At 43.4% G+C, this 22836-nt stretch overlaps 2 protein-coding genes across 11 annotated transcripts in view; both read right to left on the bottom strand.

Annotated features, from left to right (window-relative positions):
• The window catches only part of ZDHHC8 (zDHHC palmitoyltransferase 8), a 118842-nt gene extending 115756 nt beyond the window's left edge, over positions 1-3086 (bottom strand). For 2 of the 3 annotated variants that reach the window (XR_014229621.1, XM_082325337.1), the window contains exon 1: positions 2899-3086. Coding sequence is in view for 1 of the 3 variants with exons in the window: in XM_082325337.1 (XP_082181463.1) it covers positions 2899-3002 (104 nt within the window). In the remaining 2 variants the exon portion in view is untranslated. The remainder of the gene's footprint in view (positions 1-2898) is intronic. The other variant, XM_082325338.1, reaches the window with a different exon arrangement.
• A 3685-nt stretch (positions 3087-6771) lies between these two features.
• RANBP1 (RAN binding protein 1) lies at positions 6772-22728 on the bottom strand. Of its 8 annotated transcripts, none has more exons than XR_014229608.1 (8): positions 21996-22230; positions 20558-20694; positions 18552-18709; positions 16409-16537; positions 14347-14412; positions 12631-12734; positions 10963-11157; positions 6772-8843 (listed from the first exon to the last, which is right to left on the bottom strand). XR_014229608.1 is itself a non-coding variant. In XM_082325187.1 (7 exons), exons 1-7 carry the CDS (start codon positions 22032-22034, stop codon positions 8790-8792), a joined length of 687 nt encoding a protein of 228 aa, XP_082181313.1. In that variant the 5' UTR covers positions 22035-22231; the 3' UTR covers positions 6775-8789. The 8 variants fall into 8 exon arrangements, 6 of the variants coding, with proteins under 6 accessions (XP_082181313.1, XP_082181317.1, XP_082181316.1 ...); XR_014229609.1 differs by having other exon boundaries at positions 10963-11179; positions 21996-22229; XM_082325187.1 differs by lacking the exon at positions 10963-11157 and having other exon boundaries at positions 6775-8843; positions 21996-22231.
• Positions 22729-22836: the final 108 nt, after the last annotated feature.

Here is a 22836-nt window from a genome sequence, read left to right as displayed (position 1 = left end):
CATAAAACCAGAAGGAATACAACAGCGATACAGTGAATCCTAAATTGTTAGCTGAGGAAAAAGAATAAAGCAGAATCTGTCATGGAATTTTCCCAAATTAAGGTGTGAGAGTACCACTGATCAACACCACCGTGAACTAATGGCGGATACTGTGTATTTCAAACACGCTGTGTTGGAAACACAACTTTTAGCAAAGTTGTTTGGACAAAAGCTAAAAAATAAAGACTGCCTTGCTAAAAAGCTAACCCTGGCCTTCAAGTTCAAAGAGCTTTTCATCTAGCAGAAGACACTCGTAACACGTGGCTTGAGCCCACAAACACGCCTAGGGAGAAAGCCGAGTCAGAGCTTCTGTTTTTCATACGCGTTACTCAGACACGTTTGCAGTGCCCTAAGAGGATGATTTTTTTCTACTCAGTAAGTGCTTTTAAAAAGTTATTATTCAATTTTTCCACGTATATTAACCTCCAATATTCAGTTCCACAGCACTGAAGTTGCTCGAGTCCCTGATATTCCACTGAGCTGATCTGCACCCAAAATTTGATATCCGAGTCCCATCCATTATCAGTTTCACGTATTTATGCACAGGTAAGCTCATTAACAGACATAGCATCCTTAGAGCTTAATGACACAAATAAGGAATTAATAAACACACGTGTAAATCTTCATCTGATAAAGTAGTTGCGCTATGACAAGCAAGCATGGATTGTATCAATAACACTGCTTAAAGCAATTTTAAGCCAGTGCCTCAACTGCTACATGTCAGAGATCTACCTAGCGTCGAAAGAGTTGTGCAAGTCAACACCCCTGAAAATTCAGGTCTATCTCAGCCTTGAATAACATATCACAGCACAGAGATCTTCAGGACACACAACACTGCCTGCGGGAAAACAGGAAAAATGGAGACACTCAGGAAAGGGGACAAAAACCCACCACCACACAAAAGACCCTCATCTCACCCGTACTACTTGCTTTGATTCCAAGACAAAGTTTTTAGTAAAACTGCTCAGGATAAAAACCAACAGCAATTCCATACAAATTTATCGGAGTATTTTTGAATGGACAGGGCTTCAGATCCTGCCTGACAACGGTTGCTCAATTATGTGTTACTTTTATTACACACAAGACTTGGCAGCAGCAGAGAACGTATGTCTGGGACAGTCCTCAGAAAATTTACTAACACTTCAGGATGCACAGGCCAAGTTACAATATGGAGAGATCCTAAAAATACTTCATTTTGCATGTAATTATTCACTGATAACAGAGGGAGCAGAGTTAAGTTTGAGATTCGGTAACAGACTAAAGCCAATTGCTTCTTCCCTACAGTAACAAATTCTACACCGAACATCTCAGTTGAGGTCCTGCTGCCAAAAGGATGTTTCAACAACAACTGTGTTACCAGGAAAGTCTTACATCATGAAGCCATTTGTAGCTCTGCATTGGAAGTATCATGTGAAAACAAACATACAGCTTCCAAAACAACCTCAGCACACATCCATTTCTCAAGATGCAGGAAAAATAAATGCCGGCATTAAGGCCCCTTTTTTTGACTATGAAACCATTTTAAAAAACATTCACAACACCAGCGTCAACCAAGTTCATCACAAAAGCCAACTTCTGTCTTGTGTTTGCCCGTGAGTGCCAAACTATAATTAGATGCCCAAACGATGAATGATAGGCTTATACTTGTACCGGGTTTTGGGGCTTGTACCCGTTCTTGGAACAGTATAATATCCTGAAAGGATTCACCAGTACTTCAGATCAAACGCATTAAAACCAAGCAACGAGAAGTCAAGTCACATTAAGGCAAGAGCATAACTCAGTATCAAAATCTGTTCCGATTTAAGAAACTGTTAGACAAAGCAACATTTGCATTTTATTCTGAAATGCTACATTAAGGTTACCATACCAGTAATGAGCATTTTGAAACATTGAGAATCATATCACAGCCGAGCCAAGAAGGATGAAGACACAGACACATACTCCCACTGTGACATAGCCTTCTGCTTCTAACGGCTTACTGAGCTCAGTTAGAAATTAGCAATGGCAAAACAAGGAAACCAGAGTTTCAAAATAAGTGAAACAGTAAGTCTTCATATCCAGTAGGCATCTTTTCGCCTTCCCAAAAAGCAGCTTAGCCAAAGCTCGTTTCAGAGCACCGCTTTGTAGCGTCTCTCTCGCAACACCAGCAACGCCTCTGCAGGGAAGCTGCCCTCACCCCGGCGAGGAAGGGTTCGCCATCGGCGTAACTCAAGTTTATATAAAGGGAAACAGAAGGCTCCAGCGCTACACCGCTCACATATTAACGTAACCACAGGAGATCTGCCCGCCGACCGCCAGAGCTCAATTTTGCATTGAAGGGAGACAGGAATGAGAGAAGAGGAAACGGGGAGGGGGGAAAAAAAAAAAAGTTTCCCCCTCCCTCCTTCAGGCAAATCTAAGTCTGTGCATTAGGTCCTCGGGCTTTCGGGGACCGTTACATAAAGGTGTGTGGCAGCCGTAACGCTTGGGTGGGATTCCCTCCGCCTCGGAGGGCTCCGCCGGCTCAGCCCCGGCGCAGCCGGGCGGCCCGGGGAGAGGCCCGCGCCCCCGAGGCTGCGGGGACCCCGGCCCGAGGCGGCAGCGGCCGGGCCCGCGGGGAGCCGGCGGCCCTGAGGCGCACGGCCGGCGGCCGCGGCGGCCCGAGGGGCTCCTGCGCCGCGAAATGGTGGATGCGGGCGCCAGGCACCGCTCACGGCGGGCGGGGAGAAGCAGCCGCTGCAAACCGGCGCCGGGCAGGGAGCGCGGCAGCGGGACCGGCAGCGGCGGGGCCTGGGGGAGCTGTCAAGCGCCGCCGCCTCCCCCCGCCCGGCCGGGCGGCCCCGGCCCGTTCCCCCCCGCCCCCGCCGGAGCCGTACTTACGTGAAAACAAAAAATAAAGTAGTCGAACCCACTAACAAGGCAGCGGCTGTGGAGACAGGGATGTACTTAGTAGGTTTAAACCTCTTTCCGGTGCTGCTGGGCATCCTGTAGCTCACACATCACTATGTAAATCCAACCCGAGAGCAGGGAGCCGGGCGGACGCGGGGACCCTCCGGCGCGGGCGGAGCGGGAGCGGCAGCGGGGCGGCGGGGCGGGGCGGGGCGGGCGCCGCTGACCTCCAGCACAGGAAATCCCGCCCCCCGCGCCCGCCCGCCGGTGATGTCAGCGCCCCTTAAGGTGGCGCGGCCGGGCCGGGGGCGCCCCTCCCGCCGCGCGGGGGCCCGCGCCGCCGCTGCCCGCTGGGGGGGGGGGGGGGAGGAGAAAAAAGCGCTATTTATTGCGCTTTACACCGCTCTCTGTGACACGGCAGCCGCTGCAACGGCTCGGCCCCGCCGGACTCTGCCGAGGGAGGGGGGGAGGGGGTCCCGGGAGAAGCCTGCGGCGGGGTCGGGGCCTGCGGCCGGGTCGCAGCTGCTCGGGCCGGACCCAGGCCGCGCCAGCGCACCGAGTAGCAACGCCCTGCCTTTTCCTCGGCTGGGCCCGGCTGCGCAGCGGCTCTGCCAGATTCAACTAACGTGAATAAACGAGTGCGAACGTAAGTGAAACGACACCGTACCCGGCTGTGTTCCCGTCTGGCCGTGGGCGCGGGGAGGCGGAGCGCAGCAGGGCCCGGTCAGGAGGCCCGGCACAGCGCCAAGGGGGCGTCCTCGGAGCGGGGCGGGGGCCGCGGCCCCCTGCGGGCTGAGAAACCGGGACCGGGAGCCGCAGCCTCCCTCGCTCCTGCTTCTTCCTCAGCTAGCCCCCATCCGCAGCTGCCGGCGCGCAGATAACTCACCCCGGCATAAGACAGAAGCCACACTTGCAGCTTCTAACGCACAAGCTGCATATGACAACAAAAGCCACGTTTGCAGCTTCTGTTGTCTGTTCTTAAAAGTAAACTTGCCCTAGAAGGCATATACCGCTCTGAAAAAGCATTCTCATTCCCCGTTTTAAGAGGCTAGATGAGCTCCGTAGCCCTAGAGGTACTAGCAACGCAACAAGTGAAACCCAACAAAAAAGCAAGTAAGGGTGCTCAGCTTTGCCGTTTGCAACAAAATTGTGAGCATCAACTTTAATATAAGCAAATCCAGCAAGTTCCAGCCTGAAGGCATATGGTTATGTGAAATCTCAGCTTTTGCTAACAACTGCTCCCCCTCAAAAAAAAAAGTATTCTCTAGCCCTCTAAGAACAACTTTAAAAATGGCAGGTTTTATCCCAAAGAGACTAAAGCCAGAAGGCAACTTCAAATGAACTCCAGACTTCGTTCTTTTGGGGAAAGGGAGGGACAACGTCTGCTTAAGTTATTCCTGAATGCTTGGGGGACATCGAACGTTTCTATGCTTCACTGCTCCTTGTCATGCCAGCTTATTGAAATAAATAATTCTTTAAATCCTTGTAACTAATCAAAAGGTCAACAACATTACACAGAAGCAAACTCCGCATACTAATCTGAAAGCCTTCAGGCGCATCTACACCAGCATACGAAGTTGGATCAAAAGCGTACTTTGGCAGCAAATCTCTCGATCAGCATCACTTACCACGGTTTGATGCATATTGCCGAGGGGTCTCAAAGCACCTAACTGGATCCCTGTTCGACAAAACTAAGCCACAAGATACATTTCAGGAGCACCCCCAATGCACTTGGGTCACGAGTTCGCTTAGCACCGCTTGCGTGACACGGGCAGAGACTGCATCGCTTTCATCGGTTCAAGCCCCCTCCTCCTCCTCACTCAAGCAGCATTCTTGGGGAAGAGTTTCAGTTGCAAACAGAACCCTGGCTATTTTCCCACTGATATTTCTATTTTAAACTGTAAAACGTTATCATAAGAAGCATTATAGACCACTTAGGAAGCTAGGTTAGCACCCTGTAACGGACAGCAAGAGACTTACTCAAACGCATTTCTTAGGGCTTGACAAACAGTGGAGAAGGGATCTCCCAGCGGCAGTCCGATCTGCAGTTTCAGCGTGGACATGCAAGTTTCCTTTCTAGGTGAGAAACAGAAGCATCCTGTCAAGTTCCTAGCAGGAGTTAGGGAGCAATAAGCACAAGTTCGTTTTAAGATACATATTTGGAGGTTGGCGATTTACTTGAATTTCATTCTTTTTAAGGACAAGGCCTTTCTGGGACGGCAACATTCCTTACCGTGAACACAGGAGTTATTCTTAAGGGACTATTCCTACTCTGTTCTCTGCACCTCATTACTTTCTGTTGTATTTTCCTATAAGGATTCTCTAGAAAGTCTGGTTCTCAAAGGTGGCTTTGCAAGTGGGGAGGATTCAGTGCTCCGGCTCCTTCCGCCCTTCGGAATGGGTTTCCCTTTATCACCCTGACGCACTTCGGCTTCTCCACAGCCTCACAGTAACAGCCCCACTTAGGGACCAACCTTCCAAGCCACTCCTGGTCTCAAGGCAGGTACTCAGCAGCAAGCAACTTTGCTTTTTTTTTTTTTTTTTTTTTTAATCTCCCAGTCATGCAACACCCGGGACGAGTGATGCTGAAGATAACAGTGCGACTATCTGGTATCAGGGCACAAAGAAGCATAGCTTTCATAGCAACAAAAAAGTCGCATCTCCAAGCCTCAACTGATGTTAAAGATCTCTGTGCAAGCCGGGTCTGCGCTGCACAGTCATCCTGTGGAGCAGGACACTTGCTGTGCAGCAGCGCAGTCGTGCAGAACCAGCAGCTCCAAGAGGGCTCAGACATTCCCGGCTACAAGGCTACAGTGTTATGCAGAATTGCGCTTTGAGGTGGTTTTTTTCTGCAGCACATTGTAGATTACCTATTAGAAAGCAATAAATTTCTGTAATTTGGTGTCCAACAATTCCCAGAGTTGACCTCATTTCCTTCCCACTCACGTTCCAGTTCTTGAAAATGGTTTATTTTCAAGACAGCATAAAGCGCTGCTGAGCAACGTTCTACCTCACTATTAAAAGGCCAGCAGATTTAAAGCCATGAGGTGACTCTACCGTTCAAACAGCAAGGATGTCTGAGGAAGACTTGACTACAGCAGAACAGGCGCCTCTGAGTCGCTCTCCTGGAACACCTTTATTTCAAGGACCGTAGTTTCTGGATTCAGACTACCTGATTAGCGTGCCAGAAGGTTTTGGCAGCACTGAGGTAAACAGCAACGGCAGCACGAGTTAGGAAAAGATTTACTCACTTCCCAAAGAACTAATACAGCTACAAAGGCCAATCTAAAAACAATCTGGCAGAGTATGGCTAGTAATTGCGTGTCCTTTTGCAAGATTTTACTCTGAGGTTTTACCTCAAAAGAGAAAGGTCCAACCACAGAAGCTGTGTTGGAGCCACGTGCCGGGGTACCATTCTCAAAGCTGGAAAGATGAAAGGAAACTCATGACAGAGCAAGCATCCAGAAATCTTGATTGCCATGCAGTTGCCATATCAAATCGTGGCACTAATGTTATCTGGAAATCTTAGCTACACAGTTGAGAAAATTATTTTATTTTGCACGCTTAGACATACTGAAAATCCCTGGAATCTTTTATTGGTCGCTGGGCAATTTAGCTCCTAGCTTGTATCAGCTATTGTCATTAAACAGTGACCAGAAAAAGTAATTCTACTTTTCTTACTGGATTTGCTTAATAAATGCATTTGCCAGTCCACGTAGTACGGGTGACCTGCGAACTGTTCGGGATCACTGCCAGGACGCTGAAGGATCCGCGATTGGGTGTTCAGTAAAAGCTGGTTTTCCCTCGAACTTGCAGTGCTCAGTAGAGAGGACACCTGGATCCTCACGCGCAGCGTGGTGCTGGCACAGAGTCCAGTTCTGGGTACAAGCCGGGCCTGCTAAATTACCCATTGGAACTTTAATATGACAATTTTCATTTAGTCGTTCAAATTTATTTGTTACTAGATCTATCAAGAAATTATTGCCTAATAATGACGTTTCAGTAACCTAAACAGATATCCCACGTAATTTTCTAGATTCTTCCAAAAGATATTTTCTGTGGAATAGCATTTGCTTAGAACAGAACTCATGTAATGCGTATTTCCAAACTGCAGTGATGGGGCACGTCCAGTTGCATTTATTACGAGACTTTGATTACTTTATTTACAGACCGATTCCTAAACCATCCTCCCGCAAGGAACTACTTACGTTAGAACAACGTAGGCCTCTGAATAGTTTTGAAGATTCTCCAACCATCCTGTTTAAAATCATTAATAAAGTGTAATTCTCCTCCACTAGGATGGAATATCCCTCTAAATGATGCTGCTGAAACTCAGAAAGCCAACAATGATTCATGTACCAGCAAACAAATTAAGATATTAAAACTGATAAGCACTATTTATATGAAACAATCTAACTTCAATTATACCTAGTAGAATAGTCTTGAGAAATATCCTCCAAAGAATGCAAAATCTTCAGTCATTTTAATGTCCAGTCCATTTTTGTTGGTGTTTACATAGCTGTAATTGCTTTTATGGAAAAACAGCATTAGAAAACTATATACTTTTAGCTACTTGAAATGAGGACAGCCAGCACAACATGAATAAGCAAGAATTTGTGACACCATTGGCTTCTCTGTTAACTCATAAGTAAGTTGCACATCTTGATACAACAGTTAATATCTACAATACAATGAATCGGCTGATGTAGGTTTGGAGTCAAGACTGATAAACAACAAAAAGCTGAACTTCTGCAGCTTGAAAGTTGAAAATAAGCTTAAGACTATGAAGTCCATGAAATACTTGCAGTAGTCAGATACCTTCCACAAAATAAGAAGTTTGCTGTACATAACATCTAGTCGAGAATTGCGCTAGCACCCGGTTTGTGCTTAAAACATTTGTCGTTGTGCTGGTTAGAAGCATAACAGACAGACTATACTCCACAAACTCTAGCTTCATCATTAATACTTAACAAATGTATTTCTACAAATGTAATTTATTTAAGGATCTAATGCAGGTTGCATTTTCACTAGGAGACTGTAGCAAACGAGTTACACAACTCTTTCAAATACGAACAGGTCTTGAGTCAGTGGTCAATGTCTAATGTGACAGAAGCGGACAAAGATGTTCCATACTTCAATTTGCATATTGGAAAAATGCACCGGTGTTCATAAATCTGATGCATAACTGTAGACACTAATAACTATTCAACTCAAATAAGTAGGTTTTTTTGCTCCTGTGCTTGTCAGTTTTCACAACTTCAAGCATTATTTCCTTATTATATAATTGCACAAGCTGCTGACTTGAGAGCGCACCTTGTTTTCGCATGAACTAGTCTGAGAAATCACTTCCATGTACAATCCACTCTACAGCTGATTACTCCAAACTTTTCTTCATCAAGCAAAATAATTCTGATCTGTTGCAGTTAGTTTTCGTTATCTCCTAACTCTGAAAATGATACATTGTCAAAGATTTAGTTAAGGTTAGTGAAAGACCGGTAATTCCTCTTATTTCTATTTTAAAGAGTAATTCTAGCTAAATCTAATTAGAAAGACCTTCAAAGTAAATCCTAAATAAACCACCATAAAAGCAAAAATTAAAAAAAAAAATTGTATACACACCTCACTTCACTAAACTAGTGCAAGTTTACACATAGACAAGACCTCAGCAATTTAAGAACACTCTGAAACTAGTTTGGCTAATCAAAATTAAGAGAGTAGCTTGCCATAGATAGCTTAGAAAATACAGCTTGCTAGGGACAAGCTGGAGCAGCCAGAAGAGCTAGGTGTACTGGGAGCAAAGGGCATCAATGAAGGTGGCTACGGAGACTTAACTGGAGAGAGGTTTGGGTTTGGTTTAAACCACCACACCACTGGTTCAGTACTCAGCATTGGAAGCTGATGGCACAGGAGTGTCGTGGTTTAACCCCAGCCAGCAACTAAAAAAAAAAAAAAAAAAAAAAAAGGCAGTTTATAATGTTATCACCCCCACAATCTCAATTTCTACACAAATAGTTGCAATTCAGTGTTAATAAGGTATCAAGCTGAGTTTCCGGAGCTCTGAAGTGGGTAGTATTTTCTTTAGAGAAAAGTTTCTAGGAACGTTAACCTTTTTCATTAGGTTATTCAAGAGAAGGCACTGAGAGACGAAGCAGCGTAAGGCGCAGCGTTTCTGGTGTGGGAAGTCCGAGTTCAGCACGACTCGTCACGAGCCGTAAAGCACAGCGTCCACCGCCCAGACCTGACCGAGTCTCAGACTGGGAAACGCACGCCGCTAACCGGTACAGTCGGCCCGGGCTGCAGGCCTTCGCAGGCAGCGCGGTACCGCGCAGGCCGCCGCGCCCTCCGAACCAAACGGCTCCCCAGCCATCGACGCAGCGCGCCAAGGGAGAAGGGACGGCATACCTGCATCCTCCCCCCTCCTCCTCCTCTTGCGCACAGCCCTGGCACAGTTCTTTCCCCGATGATGGTATACGTACAAATTAATCCCTCATTTTTCAGTTAAATCCTTCAAATTTTTAAATTTAACAAGTTCCAAGACATTTAGTTATAAAATTGAAAGAACTATTCAGAGTCATATTTCTACCCTTTACATACAGCTATTTCCTGAGCATGCTGCATCAAAAATGATAAAGATTCACAACATTCTCATGCCTGCATAGTGTTGAGAAAAAATTTAATTTTCTGAGTTTTTGGCATCACAGAGAACTTGTGTTTGATACAAGCTACCTTATTACACAGGAAAAAAAAATCATCTTTACAGTGTTAAAATACAGCAAATTGGGGTGTTTGCAATTTGTGAATGAGACATTCAGTATCACTAATACAAGCTTATTCCTGGAGAAAAAAAAAACAAAACAAACTATCAGTCTAGTCTTCAAAATAATTAACACGGGATTTAGAGAAAACTATTCTGAATTCATTTTTATAATAAAAAAATGTAAGTCTATTTTTTTTTTAAGACCTTAACTACCTGTTAAGAAGCTACTATTTTGATGCTCATCAAAATCTAACCGTTTCTAAGTTAAATTCATTGTTTGGGTGTCCTCGGACCCTCACCCATCCAGTTTCATGCACACAAAGGCTGGGTTATTAAGCCTGGCTATATAGCATCTTTCTGCACTTGAAGCAAGCAGAATTTGTACAAATTGCAGACTTTAGCACCCGACAGTGCTTTAGTAACCCTATAGTGTCCATTTTTACCAAAAACAGATTAAAACCTCTTAAAATCTTCACTTGTACCTTCTGTAAGATTCAGCCATATTCTCAGTAACACTGTTACTGAAGTTAGACATGCCTAAAAAGACTTTATTCTCCAGCCAGCTGCATTAACAGAACTATATTCCCCATTACTTTAGTCTACATTTAAACGTGCTAGGAGTTACCTTGCCTCACTGGGGGTAAAAGGGGAAGTAGCCACTATTCAACTGCAGGTGTTAAAATAGCCTAGAATCCAATTTGTCTCTAGAATCCTAGAGATAAACTAAGTCTCAACACACCCCTATAAAGCGCAGAAATGAAAGATTCAGTGAATTTCTGTCCTGTGTCTGAAAAATGAATTAGAAAAAGTTTCTGCATGATCCATTTTTACTATGACACACCACCTTCCAACAGGCCGACACTTAAATCGCTCTGAAGTTATGGCCATTTCAGAAACGAGGAGAAGGCAGCTGCCCTATTTTAGTAGTTGCCCACAAATTCAGGGGGGAACTTTTGCACTACCAGCCTACCTTTTTGTCAAAGGACTATTACAATTTTTGAGCCAAGTTATTCTTTTCAGACTCTCCATTGCCTGACAAGACAGGTCAGGTTCTATCACCTCAGTAACCCTGTTAACAGTGAAGATGGTGGGAAGGCACGAGTGCCTGGTGACCTGGGCAGGGGGACAGGACGACACTACATCAGCCAGAACTCTGGAGCACTCACTATACAGTAAGCCACAAAAATATTTCAAGGACGTCTCTTGGCAGTCTATGTTACAGATCGGAAAGTTTATCATTAGAATGACTGACGCGAAAAAAGCCTTATTTCACCGAGACCAATTTTAAAAATACTTACTGCTTTTTAATTTGTAGAACAGCACACCTATGGCTTCTAAAGCGACCAGAACGTTGACTAACCATCCTTTAGTTTAGAAGACTAAGACATTCTTCAGCCAAACGCTATCCAGAGAAATTATTTTACTTAGTGGTCCCTCACAACTTGGCTCTTGGAGATTGCAGGCTTGCATTAAGGACGGTGGTAATCCATGAACTGTAAACATGGATCAGTTAACCTGAACAGGAATGGAAACGTCTTAAAATCATTTAAGCATGCACGAATAAGTAAAGAGGGGATAAAGAGAGGGTAATAAAATTAAGAAGGAATCGTCAATATCCAAGATTAAGACAAATTCAGTCATTCAAGTGGTTCCTCCCCTCCTCGGCACAGTGTTTAACAGTGAAATCAAATTCACCCATTTTGCTGCCTTCATCACTTTGCTCCTGCAGGCTAAAAATGCATTCCCAGTAAGAGTTCTTTAAATAAAAAGCAAATCCTTTAAATGAAAATTTAAATTTATTTTGAAATTTTTAAATGTCATTTCTATCAATTTAGACACACTGTTTGACATTATCAGATCAGAGAATTTACAGTGACTCACGGATAAAGATTTGGCTTTTACATTCAAATGTTAAGTACTGCAGAATAGCTTTGTCTTGTTATTTCCAAGCCAGAAACACTAAAGAGCATTTTATTTTGCCTTTCAACCATCTTTGTTAATTAACAGACTTTTGATATCTGCTGTACTTGAAGGGGAACATGCACAACACCAAAGGAATTACTTTGCTTGAATGAAGTGAGTACCTTAATTACAGTTCCAGATTTAAGACTAGTTCGTTGTAGCATCAAAAGGCAGTGCTAAGCAGAAAAAACAAGATTTTCATAAAAAATATAATTTTCCTCAGGTAGATTGCAGAGCCTGACCTACTTGGAAAGCCTCTTTATGAAGATAAAAAGGTCTTGCTATCTAATGTTAACATCATACAGCCTTAAAGTTTAGCAAGTTTTGTCCAGTTTTCGTAATTATTTTGGAAACAGTATTACGGAATTCCATTGCTATCCTAACACTATCCTTGTATTAGTGGTTAACAACAAAATTCAATTAATCAGACTTAAAAATTGCGTTGATTTTATTGCTTACTATAGTTTATTCTCCTACTCTCTAGCACTAACATGAAAGTGGATAAACAGAAAACACTTGCAGGGAAGAGATTCGATCGGTTTGCCCATTCTGGCGAGGAGAGTGCCCCTCAAGCACGTACAACGTAATTAAGCGTTCCAAAGCGAATGTCAGACCGCCACTCTCCGAGAGGGACAGCCTCCCACCATGCATCTTAAAAGTTCAGAACCCCTCCAATTTGTAAAAACAATGCAAGCTCCAAAGCCCTGGAAAAAAGCTTCGAAATTTGAGAGTACAACTTTTATGATATGCTGACACGAGGAATCTCATAGTAAGGTACTCAAACAGTTAAGATTTTTTTGTATACATCTTAGTATGAGAGGCTGCTGCTGCCTCCAGTCAGCGAGTAGCACATCGTGGAAGATCTGGGACCACAGCAACAACTTTGTGCTAGAGTCAAGCATTTGCAATAGTAACAAATTTGGGGTGGGGCAGGAGGGAAGCAGAGATGGTTTTGTAAGAGCAAAATACTTCCCCAGTCTCACATAATGCATTTTCTCCCCCACCTTTATTTTCACTGTCTGATGGAACATCATTAATAGTGTGCCAGGAATGCTCTGTCGCCTGATTCCAGAAGTCTGCTGCATTTCAAGAATCACAGGCACATTCCCTGCTCAGGAACACACAGCAGAAAGAGTGTGAAAGGTCTGTTACACGAGTTTTAGAAGCCATGTAAGAAACACGTATGTAATCTTAATCTTCCCTGTTGGTCAAGTCTGTTAACCTAGTGAACCCCCAGGTACGATGATCTGTATCTCAACACCCAATGAAACAAGCGTATTCATAAGCCTTTAAAGTATATAGAAAACTCAGTTCTGTCCTCTGATGCTGTTTTCAAGTTTGTTTTATTCACTCTTTTGGATGACTATAAATAAGTGTTTCCACTATGGAAAAGAAAGTTAGCACAGTACATTTTCATGACTGGGGAATGGATTTTCTGAAGACATCTTCAAAAGGGCAAAAGCCTAGAAAAAACAACCTGAACGTTGAATTCAGTTCCTTATAAAGTCCCTTGTAAAAATTAAAAAAAAAAAAAAAAAAAAAAAAAAACAAACAGAAAAAGAAAGAAAAAAGTAAAGGAAAAACTGCAAGGCCCAGGATGATTTATTGCTTTTCTTCAGTTTTTTCCTTGGTCTCTTTCTTCTCAGATTCTTTGCTCTCTTCCTTTACAGAAAGCTCTTCTAGTTTTTCAGCAACTTTATCAGCACTATCATTTTTGTCTGTGCCTGCTAAGAGATTGATTAGGAAAAAAGTTACATACAGGCAAGTAATGGATTTTCCTGTCACAGGGGAAAGAGTAGAGAAGTGTAGGGTGAGGCGGGTGGGGAGACACGGCTGGTATTTAGAATAAGAACAAAAGTAAAGAAATTCTCCACTGAGCACTGGAGCGATTCATTCCAGTTCTTTTCCTTTGGTAATTACCTCAGATGGCAGAATTCAAGAAATACCGCTTGCATATTTTAATCACTAAATGAGGGCCTAATCATAGTGACTGAGAAACACATAGCATTTGGTCAGCTTTGCTGGTACCAGTAACAGACTCCATGCAGTGTCCAGTCAAGTAAACGTCTCCAGTCCCTAGCTTCTTGCCTGTCTTAACCAAGAAACCAGAAGTCAAGTTCCCCAGTTTGAAACTGGGGAATAGGAAGTTCTTAAGACTGAAAAATTCCAATCTAAATATCTTGAAGAGCGTTGACTGCAGACCACTAGTAATCTGTACTTTAGAAAAATGGAAGTGTTTGCTTTACATGGCGAGATATCTTGTCACATAGGCAATTCTACGAGGCAGTGCATTCATCTATTAAACAGAAGCCTGTGAAGAAATGCTACAGCTTCATACACGTTAACAACTACAAAAATTAAGTGTTCCACTTGCATGATTATGTATTTGTGGAATTTGGGAAGGGGAACTGGAAGGAGGAAATATCACTGTGGGTGCAGCGTTCACAGTTCATTTGCGTACTGTAAACCAGAAACGCTTCCTTAGTAGCCTTTCCAAAAAAGCAATGTCCCAACAGCAACTGTAACAGCCTTCTACAGGAAAGAAGGCAGTTGTCACTCCTGTGAACTGTTACTCTCGCAGACAGAAAAAGCACTGGAACTGAAGACCGCAGTTCAGTACAGAGTGAGTCTGCTAAAACACAACGATGCTCCAGGGGGCTATAACCACTCCGGCAGCTAGAAAAAGCGGCGTGGTACCACACTTAGACTTTTAACCTTACCTTTCTTTGCTCTCTTGTCTACTTCATTTCTGCATTCTTCAAATTTTGCCTTGAATTTCTGTGCATCTGTTTCAGTAAAGACAGAATATTTTTTTCATTAGTTTTACCTCCTTGCAACATTGAATACTTCCAATCTTGAGGAAAGATACCTGAGGAGAAGTTTTGCGTAAACAAAACTTGTAGGCACTTATGAAGTAATCTAGCTCAAAATCATACAAGATGCTATGCAAAATTCTTGAATCACATCTTTGGGCAGAAGCAGTTTATTTTCTTTAGCAAGTCTATTAAAGCAGCGTATTTTGCAAAATATTTAAAACATAACGCCAGAAGGAACTGTTTTGTAGTTACTGCAACTCCCAGCTGTCCCTAGCCTACAGGACTAAGAATATGACGTCAGAGACTGCTAATACAACTATCTGTGTGCAAAAGACTGAAGATTAGCTTTGAACTACTGTCCTCGGCAGCGACATTATACCCTAAAAGACCTCCACATCCTTACCATTAGGGCTTTTAGCATCCAGAATGGAATATAAAGCCTGTTTCATTAGTACAGCATTCAGACTCAAGACCCAAAGGCCTGGACTCAAGCTATTCCTGACTACAACAGCTAAGGAAGCATAAGCTTCATTATGTTTTGGCCGAAGCCACCACCTGATTTAACAGTCATTCCAAGCAGCTGATCCAAGTTACAATAATGTTTCTACACAAGTAATACAAGCAACAAGACACAAAAGCGGATCAGGCAAGGTACCTTCTACCTCCAGAACTATAAAGAAGGTAATCTGGTATGCCAGCTTGGTCTGAGTGACCACGTGAGGTCACTGTTGCCCCGCAGGAATGCGGAAGCCACCATGAACCTAGTCCAGCAAAGTATTTGTATTCATTCTTTTTCAAGCATCTCAAAAAGGAAAGATACTTGAAGGGCATACTTATGTCTGTTCACCTGTCATCTGCTTAGTCAGTACTACAAAGGGTAAAGAGGCAAAGAGGACTACTCCCTCAAGACAAAACACTCAATAAGCTGAACAACCTCTACAAGAAAGAGGGAAAGACTTTTCAAAGATGAGCAAATAGCAACAAAACCCTTTAATTTCATATTTAAGAAAGCAGCAAGCACTAAGCAGGTGGATCAGAAAGACTTATTTGGCTAAACAATATGATGTTGGAGACTTGAGGAAAACAAAGCAAGCAAGCTATACTAAGTTCTTCCCAGACGTAGGCAAATCCATCTAGTTTTACAATATAGAGCCACTTTATTAGCCATCTAGGACGGAGGGAGGAGGTGGCTAACACACTAAACTTGTGTGGCAAACGGTAAAGCAGGAAACGCAACAATATTTTCCCTCTTTCATTTTGCTTCTTTTTAAAAAAAAAAAAAAAAACAACCAAACCCGCTTTGATTCAATCCTAAGGAGCTGGGAAAGCTACACCGTCATTCAGCCCTACTAGCTGATCCATATGTAATGACAGACCTACTTCTGTGCTGGTAGTCAATGCGGTCACTCCAGAAAAACCCACCAACTAGTACGATAGTTGGATCTGACCAGCACTTTTCACTGAGTGTTCCATTTAATCAAGACAAAGAAGATACCACAGACTTCATTAAAAAAAAAAAAAATCAGATGTTCTGCTAATGCAGATGGACCAGAAATCTCAGGGCAGTACTTTTCCTTGCTTCTAGTGCAAAAATGTAATCTTAACTACAATTGAGTACCTGAGATAAATGAAAGCAAGCTGCATGTATTAATCTCTTCCCCATAGCATGACTGCTTTTCGTTTTGTTCTAACTGGCATTACACTTGCATGAAACTGCTTAAGTTAAAAAAAGTGCCTAGGGCAGAAAGCTCTCTATGTATTACTGGAGACCTACTTATTACACTGTTTGTCAACACATATGGTTAAGGGATTAACTGACTTCTCTCAGTTAAAGCAGTAATTATCTAACACTACCATGCAGTGGTAAGATACAGCATATCTACAACAGTGGTTTACAGTAGTGTTTAGACACGCGGGGTAACGTAACGGCATACAATCAACCTAAGTTCAGCGCCAGTCCACTCACTCTCTGCATTTAAAAATCGGATTGCCAGAAGTTCAGGCTTGGGGCTTTCATCTGCAAAGTCAGCATGTGTGTTCCAGACCCATGCCCTGTCGCTCCCAGCGTTAGGCTTCAGCTCCATTAAGGGTGTGACTGAAAAGAAAGCATTAAAAGATGTACACAGCACAATAGTAAATGTTTTCCACACCAGCCTCCATAAATCAACAACTGACTGCGATGGTTATGTAAAGCACTTTACACAGAATTACTTTTGGATGAATAGAAGACAATGGTGCCCATACATATTTTTCCTTACGTCCTCAAATAAAATGATGCAAGACCATTACTGCATAAAAGAATGCTAGATTGCCTATTGTTAAGAAGCTGAGAGTTTGATTCAATTCTTGTTTAAAACAGATGACTGATACTAAGAGAGATGCAGTCACCACGCACAACTCTGAAGAACAGTCAAATGATTTAGGAGGAAAAGGCATCCAAACAGCATTCATTCTTCTTTTGCACACTGAAAATGCTACATACCACAAAAAATTATTTTTAAAAAGCATTATTCCTACAGTTAGTCATCAAATCAGATTCATTCCTCTCCCATCAGTTTAAAGCTCTGCTACAAGGTGTTACAGAATTCTGCAGTGCTGCAAGATGTGCACAGCATATTTTCAATCCTTTTGTTCCTTCCCAGTAAATGGAGCCCTTTCCCTCCGAGACGCTATAATTACTTCACCTGACTGATTGGAGAAGTTAGTGTTACTTCTCACACTACTCTTAAGACTTTTTACATTATACACGTGCAAAGTTTAAGCAGGGTTTTTTTTTCCTCCCTCACCCCTGGGTCATCTGTTTAGTTTGGGAGAAACCTGAAGAGTCTACTCACTTTCTTGCATTTTTTTAAATTTAGAGATCAAATTACACTTTGTTTCATTTAATGTTTTGCAAAAATGAAGAGTCTTTTTGTCTGCCTGTGAGTCAGCATAAATTCAATAAAGAAATCTATACTAAAAGCAGTTTTTCCAGGGGGGAAAAAACAAACAACAACAAAAAACCCAACAACAAACACTTTTGACATGAACGCCATAAATTTATCAATTCTGTTTTGCATATGTGCAATATTTCTTTCCCTAAACAAAAGGTTTGTTCTTATTGGTTGGTGACTACACTACTTTCATATTTGCCATTTCATCTGCTGAACAGGAACACCTGTGTCCTCTGAACACTGACTTTCTGAAGAGACCTACCTGAAGAAAACAAGCGTTATTGCTTCTGACTTCAGATTTGTATTAAGCTACTTCCAACGAGTTATTTCAAGTTATATAAATGTAGTTTAACTCCACAGAATACTATATCGCCTTCATACAAAAACCTCAGTATTACCAAAGCAATCAAGTAACCAAGTATTACCAAATTAGTCTACTTGTTGCTAGTTATATTGACTTTCAAGTCTGTCTTGCCCTTTCATGTTTATTTTTATTCAAAGAGGATGAAAGGAGCAAACCTCTCCTCCTCCATCAGCTCTCAATACGCAATCTTTTTGAATGCGTTAGCTGAATACACCATGTTCGTTTCAGTTTATTTCACAAGCAGAGAAAGGCAGCCACAGATTAGCTTAGCACCTCAGTATCTGTTTTCTGATGGTTAAGCAATTGCTTCTACCAATTCAAACATCTAGCTCAGGGTAGTAAGTTATTACGATTGCTTATTTCTCATTCTTTTATGAAAACAAGCCAGCATACATTAATTTCTTATACTAAACAGTATTAAGGCCTACATTTTCTACACTCTATTAATCATTAAAAACACACACACACACACATTGGGAGCAATCACATAATGTCTGTCTATCCCAGCTAAATTCTGAAGTGTCTTTAGAACATATAGAAAAAAAACAACTTTAAGACTCAGCCTTGCATGCAGTCACCAAAGTCAACTACTCCTTCCACTAGTAAGAATAAGCACTCATTGGTTTTGATGCTTGTAGCCTTGCATGCAGAGCAAGACACAACTGTATTTACAGTCTAATATAAATTTGACGCCTGTTTAAAGACATACAGCAATTCTCTAAAAAGCCACTGAGCTCTTAATCTACAGCGTACAATTCTACAAGCTTGTTTTTCAAAATAAAAAATAAGAGGTATAGCAATGTATAACATACTGTAATGGTTTGCACAGATTTTTAGGGTTTTATCCCTCCTCATGAGGAGGCGAATTGTTCCCTTCTCCTTGTGTTTCAGGAGTTTTACATCACCAGTTCCTCGTTCTTTCCATTCGGGAAGGTCATTCTCAGATGCAAATCGGAATAGCTTTGCTCGCCTTGAAGAAAAGAGAATTTAAGAAGTTAGCCTGCATGTAGAAACTTTTATCAAAACAGCATGCTCGTCTGAACAGTCCAGTTGTTTTGTTAAAAGCCACACACAAGAAAGAAAACAATTCCTTTTTGTCAGGTTCCCTGTTCGACTTCAGCATACAAATTTAGAAACTGATATAAATTCAAATTTAATAACAAATTATTAGGAATTATGTAATAGCAATACTAAAATTCAACAGGTTCTGGACACACTTTTGGGGGATGATAAACATATTCAGTGGAGGCAACCTTTTAAATTAAGGTAGCTAATTAACAGGTTTTGCTATAGCTAGAGTTCTTATATATATTACGAATAAAACTGCTAAATCTAACCAGCAGTATTTATAAATTCAAGAAATTGAGCTGCTTGAAGCTCAGTAAAGACTCTTGTGTAATTCCAAGCCCAATGTTTGATCAACTGTTAACAAAGTGCCTCACCCTCTAGAGTCACTCGTTTCCTTTTAACTCCCCAAACCTAGCTGTTGCTATTCTTAAATCAGGCACAAAGGAAGCTTAGTGCTGCACCGCAGTGCAACATACCTGCTTCGGGACACCACTGCTAAATCTTCCAAGATGCCAGTGTGCCAAAAGAGAAACAGGAGTAGTTTGGGACATTAGTCAAAACTGACCCAAGAGACAGTCGGAGCTCTGCTAGTGAGGAGTTTAAGACACTGCTACAGGAAAGGAAGCAGCTGCTCACACTACAGGATGTATACAAAAATATACTTTTCTATAAAAGAGCAAGGGATAGGGACTTGTAATAAGCCAGGTCCTTCAAGAGAAGGTGTCAGATGTTGGAGCAAGCTACTCTAGCAGATGCTCTGGTGCAGATGAACCGCTTTGTTCCAAAGCGAGTCCTTCCTTCCAAGTCCAGCTGGCATTCAGCAGGTGATTCCCTAAGTTTAGCCATCAGAACAACCAGCATTCAAAAAACGGATTCCTTTCCTCCTTCACCTCTTTGTAGACATAAATATGAACCTACAGAGTGATGGAACTTACACTATTATTCCCCCTGCCCTTTTTTAACTAAAAAAATGTCTTCTTTCCATCTGATTCTGCACATCACACATGCAGAAAGGCCTAATGGTCAGAGATCTCACCACACTACTTGTCAGAAACTGACCATCGCTTCGGTTTTTACCAGAATCTGTACATGGAGAACTCAAATCTCTCTTCCAGACGAACAATACCCTTCCTCGATTAAGTAAAAGCAGTATTTTTTAAACCTATTTAAAGCAAACACATTGTGGATCAAATTCAAACCACTTCTTAAGCCTTTAGCCTACGTTTCTTCAGGCAGATCACACATCTGAAGCAAGCTATCCTGATTTGACACAAAGCCCAATCTAAGGATAACACTGTGCTAAAGACAACAGAAAGGTACTGCCACAGATGCCCTGATATTGTACTGCATCTATTGCTTTTATTGTTTCAGTGTATCATACACCACCCTTCACAACCGGGGATGCACGGCTGCAACACTACACACGTCCCATTTTTTTTCCCCCTAAGATACTTGTTTTATACTCTGATCACACAATTTCAAACCTCTAATTATTATCCAAGTTAATGTTTTCTTTTAGGCTAAACAATAAGAAAGCCAGATGTGTAATATCAGCTCCCTCTGATTGCTCCAGACTTCAGAGTTTCTTGGGGCATTATTATCAACCATCTCCCCACCACAGTAAATACCAACCAACTTAGGTTACCACTTCATACACAGAGATTCCTAACAAGGTATCTAGCTTTTTATAAACACGTTCAAGGTCAAGCCTAATAAACATTTAGATAATATACAGAAATATTCTGCTTACATCTTAAAGAGTTCTTCCTCATCCTCTTCCAGAGTTTTTATTTCTTGCTCAGGAAGGGAAACTATGGGCTCAAACTGAGGATCATGGTTAGAATCATCTGCATTTTCAGTAGAAGTATCATGCTCCTCATGCGTTTCCTGGAGAGAGAGAGGAAAAAAAATAGAAAAACCACAAAACTCACTATGTACTTAAAATCTGAAGTACTCGTATCTGTGTCTAAAATTAAAACATTTATGACGATTCAGCAATTAGATCTTAGTAACTGAAATACCCTGTAGCAATAAAGAAAAATTATTATAGCTGAAAACAAATGGCTTTAAAGTCAACATACAGTTATACTAAGGGAGGGGAAAAAAAAAAAAAAAAAGGCGCTCTTGCAGTGCTAGATGTTTTAGTCCTACCGCTCTTATTAATTGTGCAGAGGCTTGGCCTTGGAGCAATAGCTCTTGGTTATAGAAAAATAATTTCTTCAACTATTTTTCCTATATAATGTGTTTATGCTACTAAAGCACTATTACTTCTTAGCAGCTAATGACCTACCATTAATGGGAAAAAAAGAAAAAAAAACACAACACCAAAGCAGCGACCTACCCCAGCTTAAGGGCCACATTACACCCAGAACGTCATTATTCTAGTCTTGTGTATGAGAATCACCCACAATCAAAAGTCTTTTTGAAGCACAGTTGCAACACTCATGAAATAATTTAAGTTTTTCGCTTTAAGGCCCCTTGGGGAACTTTAGGTTACGGGTAAATGGCCAAAATACTACTTCCTATTTAGTCATCTAGGAATCTGTCACAGCACTCACTAAGCTTAAGAATTGTGTTCCGTATGTGACCTAGTAAGTAAGTGATAAACATCTCTAATACTTCATCCAGATGCGCTGCTAAGAGGTGTTCATTAGCGAGGCCTAGAAGGGAGGTTCATCTGCAAGCCCGATGAGGCCACAAACAGCTCTCTCAGGTCAAGGGAAGTGATTTGGGGTTTTTTGTTGCTGTTTGAATAACAGAGAAAGGAAAAAGAGTCTATACATTGAAGACACTTAAATCTTATTTTCACTTTATGGATGAGAGAGTCCACCCCTACAAGCTCTATTTAGAATATCCTTTACAGAGCAGGTACGCACCACACATGCACAAAGCAACTGAAATGAAGCAGTCTATTTTTACCAAATAGCAAAAAAAAAAAGAAAAAAGAAAAAAAAAAAGGGGCAAGGGGGAATTAGGTAAGAACTGTTGCAAAATAAATTGTGTTTATGTCAACAACATCACACCAGCTACCGTTAGTTTTATGCCCCCAGTGTTCCAGTATGTAAGAAAAAAAGCGAGAAAGACGTTAAGTCCCATCTGTTTTCAAGAAAGAGGAAAAGACAGACGGGCCCAACTTTCGGACGTCGGCTCCCCCGGCAGCAAGCAGCGCATCCCCTATCGCAACGCACCGCCCGTTCTGCGCCTGACCAACGGATCACAGGAGCCATGAGAAACGCGTAATTCACAATAGCCACACGTGAGCGAAGGCAGATCCCGCTATCACGATAAGAGCCCGCCCTGCCGCGACAGCAAGCACGTGGGGCTGCCGCTCCGGCCGGGCCGCGGCTCGCAGGGTCCGGTCAGCCGGGCCGGGGGAGGGGCGGAGGAGAAGAAAGGAGGGAAACGGGGAGAGGCAGCGCTCCGAAGCGCCCGGGCGCGACCGTGGCGCCCGCGGGAGGCCCCGGCTCCCGCAGGCCGGGGCAGGCAGCGCGCAGGCAGCGCGCAGGCAGCGGGGCGGCCCGGGCTCCCGCGCTCGGCCGCGGCGGGGGCAGGCCCCGGGAGGCACACGTGCCGAGAGGCCCGGGCGCCCCCCGCGCCAGGCGGGGACCAGGCGGCGCCGCCGCTCCCTGCCCTCCGGCAAGGCCCGGAGCTCGTCCTTCCCGGCCGCGGGCCTCGCTTGACCGCGGCTCCCCCGCCCGCCGCGGCCCCCGCCCCGGCAGGCCCGCAGGCCTCTGCCCCCGGCCGGGCCCCACCTGCTTCCGTTACTCTCCCGCCCCATCCCCCGGCCCGGCCCGGCCCGGCCCCCCCCTCCGCGCCGGCCCTCCCGCCGCCCCGCACCTTGGTGTCCGCCATGGGCCCGGGCTCGCTCCGTTCCGTTCCGCTGCGCTCCGCTCGCCGCCGCCGCCCGCCCAGCTTCCTGCCGCGCGCCCCCGCCCCTCCCGCCTTTACCTCATTCCCGCAGCCCGCGCCGCCGCTGCCGCAAGGCCCGATGGGAAACGCCCACTGTCCCTCAGCCCCCGCCCCGCCCCC

This window comes from Platalea leucorodia (assembly GCF_965183815.1).
Source record: "Platalea leucorodia genome assembly, chromosome: 12".
In the NCBI taxonomy this organism is placed as follows: Eukaryota; Metazoa; Chordata; class Aves; order Pelecaniformes; family Threskiornithidae; genus Platalea; species Platalea leucorodia.
The sequence above is the reverse complement of the archived record's forward strand: the minus strand, read 5'-3'. Positions and strand labels throughout refer to the sequence as shown.

What these genes read in the sequence shown, in the direction of transcription:
- RANBP1 (XM_082325186.1), bottom strand. Translation starts at nt 22,034, where the DNA reads ATGGCTCCTGTGATCCGTTGGTCAGGCGCAGAACGGGCG. An exon ending in GGTCAGGCGCAGAACGGGCG is followed by an intron (nt 20,695 to 21,995) that starts GTGCGTTGCGAT and finishes CTCTCTCTCCAG; the next exon opens with GAAACGCATGAGGAGCATGA. An exon ending in AGACAAGAGAGCAAAGAAAG is followed by an intron (nt 12,735 to 14,346) that starts GTAAGGTTAAAA and finishes GTTCCTGAGCAG; the next exon opens with GGAATGTGCCTGTGATTCTT.